The following is a 13,598-nucleotide window of genomic DNA, read 5'->3' on the forward strand; positions in this document are numbered from 1 at the left end:
TAGTATTTCACATACCATTCAGAAGTTCAAAATTTAGTGTTGAGGGGTTCAGTGAAGGGTAGCAAATATTTGTTGCATGATAGCCTATATCTGGATTAGGAACATAACAGAGTGAAGATGACTAGCGTAGTGCTTATTTGTCTTGGGATAGCCTAGTTATAGATACAGAAAAAGTTGTAAAATTCCTTACTAATGAAGGCAAAATTAAAATCTGTTAGAAAGTGGACTGGTATTTAAATCCTTAAGCGAACACATTGAAACTCATACCTTCAAGTTTCGACTCAGTCTCTTGAGTTGGTCGAGTTTTGTCGAATTCAAAATGGCGGCCAAAGTCATTCCTTATAATCACACATATCAAGGGCATTGAACTATAGGTATCACTTACAGTTCAACGCTCGAGTGTAACCTCCAGTTCATTGTTTAAGAGTGTGACCAGAAAATAATGTTTAAACCCACTGTCCGAAATAAAAGGCTTCTACTAAAATTTATTTTAGAAAGAGTGTGATCTGCAATAATACTTCTGTCTTTTTATGGGCCCACATGCAAATGTGTTCATATTTGTTGCCTGGTGTTTCGCATGCCTTTCATTGCACTGTTATTTTATAAGACCAAAAAAAGTTTTCATATTTTTTCTCTCGTATTTTTCACACCTTTTAATATTTTCCTCTCATCTTTAGAAATGGTACCCACGGATACATGACGTAAAATGCCCTCATGTGGGAAAAGATCACTTCTAGGGTTTCCATATACCTGTTGGATAGTTTTTACTTGTATATTCAGTACGGCATTTCCTCGCTTAACACGTTCTTTATCCTTGTCCCCTGCAGAAACATTTTAATGAAATTTTACTGTGTGTTGATTTTGTTAAATTAGTTATCTTCAATGAAGATAATTATCTGTAAGGAATTCGCCTACACACATAGTATATTTTGATAAATAAAACATCATTAAATCACATATACAACAAACCATGTTCATTATAATGTGTTATATTCATGAAATCTCTTCGAAAATACCATTTAAAAATGAAACATGCAGAAGGGACTACGATTAATACATTATTCATTCTATATGAATGAGTCGCTCACAACCGACCTACGACAGAGCCCTTTTAGTATGATATGCTCATATGGATATACTACCAACAGGTCCAATAAAATTAAATCTGAATTTTGGCGCTTAGCCCCTTTAGAATGTTAGGTCTACAATTGGTCTCCCAAATAAAGCACAGACTTTTCATTGCGGTCTCAGTGATTTTAGACAGATAATTCTCTTTCATCAGTCCTTTTCCAGTCACATAAAGCCAGCCAAAGAATTTCCCCAATTTTAAACAATTAATGGATGCTTTGGCAATGTGGGCTCTTATGGGGTGGCAAGGTATTATAATTTGCTCTGCTGAGTTTCCAAGTGGATTAAAAAGGTATCAAGGAAAATGTGCCGGTGCCAAATAAAGAACAGTACTGTTGATAAACTTAACCATCGTAGGTATTTTATTTGATCCTATACTGACTTGTCTAAATCTATTAAAGATACTATTTATAATTTTTATGTTGGGTCCACCTTGTCAATACACTTTTAACGATTGAAAATTATTTATTCCATCATACATGTTTCCACAGCCTCCATGGCTCAGACGGCAGCACGTTGGCCTCTCACCGCTGGATACCGTGGTTCAAATCCCGGTCACTCCATGTGAGATTTGTGCTGGACAAAGCGGAGGCGGGACAGGTTTTTCTCTGGGTACTCCGGTTTTCCCTGTCATCTTTCATTCCAGCAACACTCTCCATTCTCATTTCATACCATCTATCAATCATTAATAAATCACTTTGGGAGTGGCGACCCCATCGTACTAATAGCCTATATCTGCTTCATTCATTGCATCCCTGACCCAGTCAATGACTGGAAAACAGGTTGTAGGTTTTCATTTTTTTAATTTCATTTTCACATGTTTCCACGAACGATATGCATTCCCTTCATGAGAGAAGTCAAATCACCGGGCGAGTTGGCCGTGCGTGTAGAGGCGCGCGGCTGTGAGCTTGCATCCGGGAGATAGTAGGTTCGAATCCCACTATCGGCAGCCCTGAAGACGGTTTTCCGTGGTTTCCCATTTTCACACCAGGCAAATGCTGGGGCTGTACCTTAATTAAGGCCACGGCCGCTTCCTTCCAACTCCTAGGCCTTTCCTATCCCATCATCGCCATAAGACCTATCTGTGTCGGTGCGACGCAAAGCCCCTAGCAAAAAAAAAAAAAAGTCAAATCATTATTTCATGACTCTCAAAAAAAGAGCAGCATTTTATAGTCTAATTCAGGGCCTCTCAGGGTGCACGCGCTTGGTGCATACACTGGGCATGGTGCAAAAGACAACTTCCCTTGATTGACCAGAGTGCAGACCCCCCCACTCCTCGATTTGGAGCAATAGCGCTTGCTCTCTCATTCGTCACACCTGTCTCGCTCGCTCCCCCTGTCTCCCCCTACCACACTTTCTCGGTAGTGCTCTAAATCCGAGCTGACTTGAGCCGAGTAGAGCCGAGCTTAGCCGAGTAGCCTAGAGACCAATCATTGGTCCGAGCTGAACAGAGCGGGACCGATGCACAGTGCACGGAGCTGTTGTGGCTCGATTTGCACGCGTGAGAATTTGGGCGTTTGAGAGGCCCTGGTCTAATTCATAGAGCTTTTATCGTCCCTTCATCTGACACGAATCAAAGGAAAGAACTCAACACCTACTTTATTGCGAGTAAAAACGGTTTTGGCAGACATTTCATAAATAGGACTGTTAATGAAAGTGTAAACAAATCCACCTCAACTCTGCTCAGAGAGACTAAAAAGAAAGCATTCAACTATGCCACCTTCACTTACACTAATATAAATATTTATGAAATCACAAAGATTCTTTGAAACCATTTCAACATTGCTTATAAAACAATCAATAACAATGCTAATCTCTTCTATAAGCAGTACAAAGTCATTAACATCAATAACAAATACCACAAATCATATACATATGCATATTAAAATTGTAACCAATGTCCAGCGAGTTACGTTGGTCAAACTGGAAGAAACTTTCTTATTAGATATAAAGAATACGTCAACGCCTCCAGACACAACAAATATTCTGCCATGAGTACCCACGTAACAGAATTCAACCACCCTTTCACTTCCATACAGCAGGACTTCAAATTCTTTGCTTCTATAATAAGGGCATTTTACTTAACATAGACCAAAAATGCAATCCTGCTTGCAATTTAATTGAAATTTTGGAAACTGTGAATGTACTTTCCAAGGCATTATTCAACGGTTTCTCCATGAACAAGCCTCACAACAAACTTTTACACACTTGCCCCTTGGATCCAACCCTCCCCTACTCTCCCTTCATCACACACGGCCTCCACAGTTCACGTTCAGTCAGCTGTCAATAGTAACACACATATCGAGCCTAACCTCTCTTGGGCAGACAAGGATGTAAGTAGTCAGATGTGTTGCATTTTAATTCAATTCCACTTGTAATTATAAGATGCTTCAAACCCTGCCTACTTTTAACATTGCTAATAGCCATCGTTTTCGTTCTAGGAATATTCACCCCCGACACAATTTTTCTCATGTGTACACTTATATACAGTCAAATATTCCGCCTGCCTCATAACCTAACCAAGTATTATCAACAACACATCATCACGTCAACAAGAAGAGCTTGATCATTGTATTCTACTGGAACTATTACGTGTGTTAATCAATTTTATCTTCATTTTAACAGAATTAAAACAATTGTGCTCCAGCATTTTACGAACATTCTCCAAATTTTAACATGCATTATAACTTGATGTATTCGGTAACCTGAATCGTATTTTAATGTGTATTTGTCCTAGTCTATTTTACATATCTTACATGTATTTCGGCTGATGATGTCCACCAAGAAGGACGAAACATGTGGCGACATTTGTAAATTGCTAATTAAACAAAAAATTCTTAGTATTGTAAAGGTGGAACCTTTGACTGTACCTTTAAGAAGTATACTAACGACAATACGGACTTTGCAATGAAATTCATTTTATGCAACACTATTTTCACAGATTTTAGAAAAGCTTTTGATAGCATACACCATGACATACGGTTAGAAAAATGAAACAGATTTGGATTCTTGCAAGCAATGCTCAGAGTTTCCAGAATCTTCTTATCAAACAGGCAGCTCTTCAATTCTGGAATTCCCCAAAGCTAGAACCTAGGACCAATCATGTTCCTGATCTTCATAAATGATCTTCCAAAATGTATAAAAATTCTAAATATCTTTTGTTCGCTTATGACTTAAAAATATTTCAACCAGTTACTTCAATTTATAACTGCTTGCTTCTGCCAAGAAATCTTGATGATATAGAGCAGAGGGGCATTACAAGTAAACTTAAATTTAACATTTCGAAATGTGTACAATGTCTTTCACTACGAGAAAGAATCAAATCATTTTCCTGCACAGGTTGGGACTGAACAGGCTAATGAGGTGAATGACTTGAGGCTGATGCTTGGCAGTGGTCTTACTTTCACTTTGCACGTAAGCGAAATAACAGTGGAGGGATATCGAGCTCTACGATTTATCATCAGAAGCGCAAAACCATTCACCAAGGCAAAGTCGATTACGGCACTCTACAACACATGTGTAAGAGCAAAACGAGAGTATGTGAGTGTAATGTGGAGCTCGAGGTGTGAAAAATATTGTATATCAGGTTAACTGAAATGGTCCAGACATTTCACAAAATTTTTAGACTACAAAATAAATGAAAAATATGAAAATTATTAGCTTGGAAGACCGTAGAAAAATCAGTGATGCTAAATTCCTCCACAAAATTGTTAATAGTTCTGTAGACAACCCAGACTTTTTATCCAGGATACATTTTCATGTACATCGCATAAAATCAAGTCTAATTACTACATACAAGTACGAGAAAGCACGCACTATTTCACACAACAATTCACCACTTTACAGACTGTATAATAGCTACAATAGAGCTGTCCTGAAAGAGCAAACACTACACCTAACTTTGCCTATCAAACAGTTCTTAAATATTTTCACCACACTGGCACAAGACAGACAGACAGACAGACAGACAGACAGACAGACAGACAGACAGACAGACAGACAGACAGACAGACAGACAGACAGACAGACAGACAGACAGACAGACAGACAGACAGACAGACAGACAGACAGACAGACAGACAGACAGACAGACAGACAGACAGACAGACAGACAGACAGACAGACAGACAGACAGACAGAAGAAACTCCTTATGAGTGTATGTTAGTTTAGTTACATAATTGTAAATATTTAAATAGGTACTGTAATTAGAATTATTGCAATATACAGTAGAAGTCCATTATAGCGAGAATTCACAACAGCAAAAAATTTACTCGCTAGAGCGGATTGTCGTTAAATCCGATTATTGTATAAAAGTCAGAAAACTCCCCATACACATTAAAACCGGTAAGAAACGTCAATCAGTTTGTTCAAAACTTGTGTTTCCGCAGATGATATCCACACTACAATTTGTTTGTTATTTTTCGAAATGTGATACTACGTGAAAATGTATGTTTAATTTTATTCTGAAAAAATTACAGTTCCGTATTTCTCCGAATCCAAGACGATTCCCACTTTTTCCTTCAAAAATTTAAATCAGGCTCAAAAAGTGCTTCGTAAAATCATATGAATGCCTTTGTTGTACAGTACGCATTTTTATACTATTTGAGACGCCGAACATTGGCTTTGTTATGCCGCATTTTTTTCCCGGCTGCACAATTATTCTTTATTTCCACAGGTTTAATGACCATTAACTTAAAATTGGCGTCATAATACTGAAGAGAACCCGCTGAAAATTTGCCGGCAATACTTATCTCATGCGTCTCTACAATATGGCGATCCGTCAGGAAAATATTCTTGCTGTCTATAAAACTGTTACGGTACTTTTACTCAGCGTCAGATATAACTGGCTACTGCTACATGCACGTCTCGCTTGCCGGGTTCAGCCAACTTCAGCGGCTAGCGATGTATAGGCCTAATGATGGACGTTGAAGGTCAACGAACGAGTTTATTGCGCCACGGCATGGCCTTTCCGCCCTTGTGTTTTTCGTGCACATACCGTAACCTCACAATTTCATTTTCGACTTCTTTAAAGCGTCCTTGTTGTGGACCACTGATTGCATTTTTTGTATCTTTGTCTTCACGCTAACGCCAAATATTGGCTTTAGTTAGGCCTATGCCATATTTTCTTGCGGCTGCACAATTATTCTACATTTCTGAATGTTTAATAACCATTAACTTAAAACTGGCATCATAATATCAACGGGAACCCACTGAAAATTTGCACGTAGCTTTATGACTATCCATCACGAAAATATTCTTGCTGTCTATAAAATTTAATTTTACCAAGTCAGGTACAATAGACACGTTATAACTCTGCCAATGAGTAGCTGTGGTCTTTCTAAGAATTTGAAAGCTGGCATGTTTTGATGTCATTCTGCAGATTTGAGAAACATTTTTGTAGAGACCAATAGAATGTCATTCTATCTTCACTATTTCCCGAGATCCAGCAACGTTACACAAAGGCACTGTACAACCGGTTGTCACGGCTAGCGATGTATAATACAGAGTCGGTTGTTTATTGTCAACGAATTTTGTGTGTGCGTCAAAGTGCGGGGGCGAAAAGAAGTAGCGTGGTTACCGCGAGAGTTGCCAGGGGTATTCATTACAGTTAGGCCATGAATGCACGACGACCCTTGATTTTTCGCATGAGATTCTGAGGAAAAAACATCGTCTTGGATTCGGAGAAATACGGTATCACTTAAGTTTTCTTCTTCAAATGGCGTCACCTAACCTAACCGTATATGTGTCGTGAAAACATAATTGAGACGCATGTAGAGAAGAGTTATCCTCGATAAAATTTACATGTGAATAGCCTTTCCGAAATTTAACTAAACGCGAGAAAATATGAACTATCCTCTCAAATCAGTGATGTATTCTGTCCTGGCCGCGTATCACATTCTTATTTAATTTCAGTATATAACATTAAAATTAAGAGATCGCTTACTTCAGCCGTTATTTTGAACGAGTTAACAACTGCTATCGGCCACGTTATTTACGCATTTATTTCGAAAACTGTTATCCTCTTTCATTTCAAATTTTCTTTAAAGAATAGGGATGTACTGAAACACTACCGATAGATGTCTCACGAGTTAGTACCCGGTATACGCTTGTCGATCGTCATTTGTTTGTATGTGCTTTTAATGGAAGTTACCTATTTAAATGATGAAGTTAAAGATTTAATATATCGTTACGACAACAAAGACAACAAGAAAATCATGATGCCTGACTATTGCTGTGTCCCATTGTCCCAAAATCAAAGTCGACCGTATTCATACTATCAATTTCCTAAGCAGGATCCTTTCCGTAAAAAGTGGTTGCATGCGATTTGTAGGCAGGTCCTACGAAATAAAAATGTCTATTTGAAACATTTTACCGTTGAAGATTATATCATTACTGAAACTGTTAAGTAAGCCAATTAGTACTAATTAAGAAACAATATTATAATAAGGTAGTGACATTCTGAGGAGTTAATATGACCTATTTCAATAATTTTAGGTGAAGGACAGAAATTTAAGGAGAACGCTTGTACCTTTGATATATTCATGGTGTGGCACCGGTACCTTGGAACTAACTCTGAGAGCAAGAAGATATAGAAGTAGGAAAACAGCCATAACACCGTGTGCGGTACTCTGAATCACACAGTGACCTATAATTCGACACTGGAGCACCATTAATTTCAGACTTCCTGAACATGAAATAATACATTAATTCCAAATTTGAAATCTTTATACAGTATTTGTCTTATGGTCTGAAACAAGATCCTGAAACTTATGCACTGCAGGGAAATGAAGTTCAGTTGTACTGGATGTAGCCCCAGGCACTGCTGTCACACCAATGTCATGCCTTATGTATGGCTCTAACCAGCAAAGAAAAGAAAAATACGGTATTAGGAATGTTTTCAAAATGCTATTTGTACTTAAAGAATTCAATCTTAACAAAAACGCTAAAAGAAGGAGTTGCTCCATTTAGTCCTTACCTTTCAATCAACTCTTGCTTTTTTCCGGATATTTTTCCGCCCCTTTTCTTCAATTCTGCTTCCAAATCCACAATCGCCATTGCACCTATACCATTTCCCGTCTTGTTAAAAACATTAGCAGAATATGGTAACTCCATTTTCATGCATTTAAAGCTAAAGTTTCATTTCGATGACCACAAATGTAGGAATACTCCATATAAGTCTCACGTAAAACAATCGAGAGCGGAAAGCACATACCGCGTATTAACATTACGCTGCCTAGCGGAAAAGTTTTGCATGATACATCACTATAGCAGTCGTTGGGTATTACTAATCGACTCCATCATCGCCTTCGAATGTCGAAGAGAGAGCTCGCAAATGCACAATCGTTTGTAGTTGGTCTTGGAAAAACTATACCGTACCAAAGATGATCGATCTCATTTTGTGGCAAACGTTTCAGTTTCCTTATTTAAACAGTGTCACCTATCCTGACTTAACTGTACTACACATATGATGAAAACATACTTCAAGCGCCAGTAGAGAAATGATAACCTTCTCGCTATAAATTTATATGACAATAACCTTTATGTAATTTAACCAGATGCGAGAAAATATAAACTAACCTGTGAAATCAATTATGCACTCTGCCATATCTCGAAGTGTATCCCATTTTTACTTAATTGCAGCACTTAGCATTAAAATTAAGCGATCGTTTAGTCAGCCTTTATTTTTAACGAGATACTGTTATCGGACACGTCATTTACGCATTTATTACGAAAATACGTTCTCCTTCATTTTGAATTTTCTTTACAGAACAGTAATAATAATAATAATAATAATAATAATAATAATAATAATAATTTTGTGTGGCTATTTCTAGCCAATTGCAGCCCTTGGAAGGCAGACCCTCCGATGAGGGTGGGCGGCATCTGCCACGTGTAGATAACTGTGTGTTATTGTGGTCGACGACAGTGTTATGTGTGTTGTGTGAGTTAAAGGGATGCTGGGGACAGTACAAACACCCGGCCCCCGAGCCATTGGAATTAACCAATTAAGGTTAAAATTCCCGAACCGGCCGGGAATCAAACCCGGGACCCTCTGAACCGAAGGTCAGTACGCCGACCATTCAGCCAACGAGTCGGACAACAGAACAGTAGTTGACGGTTATTACTAACAGACTCCAACATCGCCTTGGAATGTCGACGAGAGAACTCGCTAGTGAACATAGCAAGGAAACGATACCAAAGATAATCGATTGCATGCAACGTAATCGCTGGGGTGCATAAATATCGGTAACAGAAAAAATCACGCGTGCTTAATCGGATGCGTCGGTGATAGGGCTCTCACTATAACCAAAGGATAATACACAGTTTAATATAGGAAGTTTGAAGGGACAGCTAAATATTGTCGGTATAACGGGGTTCTCATTATATGCCGTACTCGCTATAGCGGACTTCTACTGTATGTATATTATAAATAATTTTAAGGTTAGATTATAATTAAATTAACATGATTTTAAAAGTAATTAGTGTAGGTTCACTATAATTGGCCGGCCCTGTGGTGTAGGGGTAGCGTGCCTGCCTCTTACCCGGAGGCCCCGGGTTCGATTCCTGGCCAGGTCAGGGATTTTTACCTGCATCTGAGGGCTGGTTCGAGGTCCACTTAGCCTATGTGATTAAAATCGAGGAGCTATCTGACAGTGAGGTAGCGGCTCCGGTCTAGAAAGCCAAGAATAACGGCCGAGAGGATCTGTCATGCTGACCACACGACACCTCGTAATCTGTAGGCCTTTTAGCTGAGCAGCGGTCGCTTGGTAGGCGATGGCCCTTTGGGGCTGTTGCACCATGCGGTTTGGTTTTTTACTATAACTGGGGTGATTTTGCCCTGTTGTAAACCAGAGAATGAATATATGAATGAATGAATGGTCATATGCCTACACAGAAGAAAGCATTCCTGCTTCAATCAAACACATCAGATGTTAACAAAATTGGGGAAAATATTAATAAAAGTCACTACTAAGTTATATTTTACAAATATTATTTTTAAAAAGTAGCTACACTACTACAGGTTTTATGGGAAACAAGTTACCTCAATGGAGTACTTTCAATCAACTATATCCAGCTGTCTTTAACAGCTTGCACTCGGAACAGACACACTTGAAGTCGTATGCCTGCTACATGACAGGAAGGGTATTATGTGTCGTTAGTCCTTCAGGGTATTGCAATATTATCTCACCTTGAGACACACAAGGGCTTTAGACTGATCCTCTTGGTGACAGAACTGACGGATCATTTGTTGGCATGTCGTAATAAGGACGTAGTCAACAGAATTGTCGACCATTTCTTGTCTCTCCACATTGAAGATCATTCGGTGACATATTTTGCTCAGATGAGCTTTGTTTTGCTGCAGACATTCCAGAACCTGTATTTTAAAAAAAAATAGCCAAGTTTTATTAGCTATTCACACAAAGTAACAGTAAAAACACAGTTTAATCTTCTCAGTTACTAAGATATTTTAGAATTCCTTGTACTATCTCATATATAATTGCTAATTAAGCTATCAAACTTTATAACAAGCTGAGACAGGAAATTATTTAGAAAATGGCTTTTTTTTTTTTTTTTTGGGACAGGGACATGAATGCAAATAATACAGTATTTCAGAGAGAAAAATGAGTCCTATGTGAGATGATGTAGAACGGCAAGTGCTTTGGGAAAGGTGGAAAATTGTGATCAAGGTGGGATGCTCTAGAGTTCAAGCCTGAATATCTTGGACTGGTATGCAATCTAAGAGTCTTTCTGTGGACGTACAAAAGAAGATAGTTATCTTACTCATGGATCTAACGGTGAAACAAATATTGCTACGGGAACTATTATGCAGAGGGATTGCGAGACAGTTGGCAGGTGGTTCTTCCGGATCAAAAAATGTGTCTCGAGTATCAGTAGGGATGTTTTCTTGTACTATAACATCCCATGCCGCCTTGTATTTGTTGGGTGCATTCTCAATATATTTTTCACAAGCTAAAATTTTGGCATGGATGAGTTTTCTTTCATATAACTTTTTACAGTTAAGATAAGCTTTATACACGCCATTCTGTTCGGTTCCTCCTTGACAAGAGTTTTTATAAATTCTATACAGCAAAAGCATTCTTTCTCTATAGGCTCCGTGCGTATAGCCATGTGCTGCTGCGGGTGGAAATTACAAGAACTACTTGGAGACAACAGCTCACCATACGAAGCTGGAATGTGTGTGATGTTTACATGCATTTATTCAATCATTTTACAATGCTGTCTTCAGATGATTATTTTTTAATGTCACAAAGTTCCGGCAGAAGCATGTGCTTGTTGTTGATCGCATTAATAGATACTGTAATACAGAGCTTTCCTTCACGACCTCACGAAATGGATTTGAATGTACCGGTACGGTGGATCGTAGCAGTAAATTGCAAAAAGTAATTCGAGATTAATACATTTTGCTAACTCTTTACAAAATGAATGTTAACTATTTTTTTAAAGTTAACAGTTACAAACAAATTATTATAGCAATGTTATATTTGCAAAGTAAGCTGGAAGAGGACATCCTTTTTAAAGCACACACATCATAACAGATACATTGTATTCTGTTACCATAGTCTTAAAGATAGCCAGTATAACGTAAATGAGTCAATTATTTATACCGAACAGCATCTCCGTGATGTCACTGACCCTATCCCTCTTCATTGTTGTCCGCCTTCACCCTTACCTTCCCCTTCACCAGCTGTGGCAGGAGACATTCTTAAGGAAATGTTAGCTCCCCACCAACAATATTTTCAGTGTTGTCATATCAATGCACAATCGCTTCTTTGTCACTTTGACGAAATACAGGCTCTATTTAGTAACAGTAACTTGCATTGTATTTGTGTAACAGAGACATGGTTACAGCAGTCACTCAAATCTGATCTCGTAATGCTGAATAACATGATGTTACATCGCCTAGATCGTTTAAATCGTGTAGGGGGCGGTTGCGCTATATATTGCCGTAGCGACTTAAAAAGTAAAATAATTATGACCTCAGATCCTAAGACTCCATTTCGACCTGAATTCATGTTTGTTGAACTCTTGGTTAATAATCAAAAACTACTGATCGGAGTGGTATACAAGGCGCGGGACATACAACATATATCTGACCTAGAAGTGGCATTATCGAAGTTAACTCCGCTGTACGAAAACATAATCATTCTTGGTGACTTCAATACTAATCTCCTAGTTACAAGTAACGAATCAACATACTTACAAAACTTATTCCATGGCATGATTTACAATATACTGACACTAGACGCGACTAACCATGTTCACAGAATAAACCACACGTCTCACACACTGACTGACCTTATTATAACAAACAATCCGCAGAAAGTGGTAAAACATGGACAGCTTGCTGTACCAGGTATTTCGACCCACGATCTCATATACTTATTTTACTCTCTCAAGGCACCAAAGTACAAAACCAGGTACATAATGCGAAGAGACTTCAAGCATTTTAATACTGAGATAATACGAAATGAAGCATATCAATTGCCGTGGAATGACATTCTACTGACTAATGACATTGATGATAAGGTTGACAGACTGAACTCTTTAATATTAGGACTGTATGACAAACACGCTCCGAAGAAGCAAATTCGAGTTTCTCACCCTTCGTCTCCTTGGCTAACAAATGAAATTAAGTCGGTCATGGCAAATCGTGATGCTTGGTATAGGCGATTTAGGCGAACTGAAAGCACTAGTGATTTCGAAAATTACCGTATTCTTCGAAATCAAGTTAAGAAATTAATTCGTAACAGCAAGTATAAATATATTCAAGAGATAACAAACAGACGAAATTCAGCACTAATATGGAAACATTTGCATCAGATGGGTATAGGTCGCAGCCTGACCATGCAGACACCCAGTATACCACTTGATGATCTAAATTCTCATTTTACGAAAGCAGCATACACTAATAATGATATTACTGACAATAATGACTATGATCCTAACTATCCTAATAATGATAATAATAATAATAATCATCATCAACCAGTTGATGACCTAACTGATGATGATATTAACGCCATAAATGCTCATTCCCGAGTAAATCAAGTAAAATTCACTCTCAAAAAAGTTGGGGCGAACGATGTGAAGCGTGTAATTTACTCCCTCAAGTCTGATGCTCCGGGTAATGACGACATACCATTATCTTTCATAAAAAATATTATTGGTGCCATATTACCTATTCTGACGCAGATATTTAATCATTGCCTTGTACAGGGAGTATTCCCAACTGTGTGGAAGCACGGTATCCTCATTCCTATTCCTAAGAAGAATTCTCCTAGTTTACCATCAGATTATCGCCCTATATCCATTCTCCCACCCCTTTCCAAAGTACTAGAACACTTGGTACACGAACAAGTCCTCACTTACTTGACTAACTTCTCACTGCTTGACCCTTACCAATCTGGTTTCAAGAAAGGACACAGCACAACGACTGCCCTACTGA

General features: G+C 38.3%; 1 protein-coding gene across 1 annotated transcript in view; it reads right to left on the reverse strand.

Annotated features, from left to right (window-relative positions):
- Nucleotides 1-13,598, reverse strand: part of Glg1 (golgi glycoprotein 1) — a 266,753-nt gene that overhangs the window by 43,199 nt on the left and 209,956 nt on the right. Inside the window, exon 11 of the mRNA XM_067151476.2 lies at nucleotides 10,320-10,505. Coding sequence (XP_067007577.1) covers nucleotides 10,320-10,505 — 186 coding nt within the window. The remainder of the gene's footprint in view (nucleotides 1-10,319; nucleotides 10,506-13,598) is intronic.

The sequence above is a fragment of the Anabrus simplex genome, chromosome 7 (genome assembly GCF_040414725.1).
Source record: "Anabrus simplex isolate iqAnaSimp1 chromosome 7, ASM4041472v1, whole genome shotgun sequence".
NCBI lineage: Eukaryota > Metazoa > Arthropoda > Insecta > Orthoptera > Tettigoniidae > Anabrus > Anabrus simplex.